The following is a 1,039-nucleotide window of genomic DNA, read 5'->3' as shown; positions in this document are numbered from 1 at the left end:
TTAGCATGGTACAAATGATTATGTTTTCATAGGTACTGCTCTTTGTATTACAGTGTATAGAACATGAGACCCTAAAAGCATTATTCTTTTATCTCCAGAAATTTTATCGTGAAGGCTATATGGAAATGATCAACAAAGGCTACTACCTTCCCAAGGATGCAATCTCTGTTATATCAGCCAAGGCTTCCAGAAACATCATCAGTGATGTAAGTTTATGTTTCCCACTTGCTCCAGTTTGTCTTTTTGTTGCTTCACCACAGTAAATGTAGGGTTATTTTTGAATTTATTTTGAAACTGATGCATTATTTCTATCCATATTTCCAGTACAAATACAAGGCTGGTTTCCGCAAGCAGTGTGGCCATCACATCGGTGCTCTCAGTGTGAAAGATGATCCACTAATTATGCTGGCCGCTAATGCAGGGAAGATTGCCAGCGACAATGTCTATAAGAAAGACTTTAACAAGACCAAGACCAAGTTCCACCTCCCAGTAGATATGCTGACAATTGAACTGGCCAAGAAATGCCAGATCCAAGTCAACGACTTCAACTACAGAACTTACCTGCACCAGTGGACGTGCCTGCCAGACTCCAATGATGTTGTGCAGGCTAGAAAAGTCTATGATTTGCAGAGTGATGTAAGTACATGCTATTGTTGTAGAAAGCACTTTTTGGATTTTAATCGATTGTTCAATTATTTTCAGAACATTTAAGCCTCTATCTGTCTCTAACTGATTAAATAGACCTTTTTACATCCATTTTGAGTCATCCCACAGTTTGTCAAATTCAAACCATACATGAACAAATTCTGTATTTAATTAGGTTCAAACTGATTTTTGTGTTTGTAGGCTGTGTACAAAGCTGATCTGGAGTGGCTCAGGGGATGCGGCTGGTCACCTCAGGACTGTATAGATGTCGTCAAAGTGAAGCATGCCCAGACTGTCCTCAATGAAAGGCTCTACCGCCAACACCCAAGTACGGTCAAGTTCACCAGTGTCGTTGACCTCCCAGCTATTGTCTTGTCCAAGCAAAATGCTGAAA

At 40.2% G+C, this 1,039-nt stretch overlaps 1 protein-coding gene across 1 annotated transcript in view; it reads left to right on the top strand.

The window, feature by feature from the left end:
• neb (nebulin) overlaps nucleotides 1-1,039 on the top strand; it is a 57,700-nt gene that overhangs the window by 26,173 nt on the left and 30,488 nt on the right. Inside the window, 3 exon segments of the mRNA XM_013914149.1 lie at nucleotides 99-206; nucleotides 325-636; nucleotides 847-1,032. Coding sequence (XP_013769603.1) covers nucleotides 99-206; nucleotides 325-636; nucleotides 847-1,032 — 606 coding nt within the window.

Source organism: Pundamilia nyererei, unplaced genomic scaffold (genome assembly GCF_000239375.1).
Source record: "Pundamilia nyererei isolate P.nyererei 1_Seehausen unplaced genomic scaffold, PunNye1.0 scaffold00175, whole genome shotgun sequence".
Lineage (NCBI taxonomy): Eukaryota > Metazoa > Chordata > Actinopteri > Cichliformes > Cichlidae > Pundamilia > Pundamilia nyererei.
The sequence above is the reverse complement of the archived record's forward strand: the minus strand, read 5'-3'. Positions and strand labels throughout refer to the sequence as shown.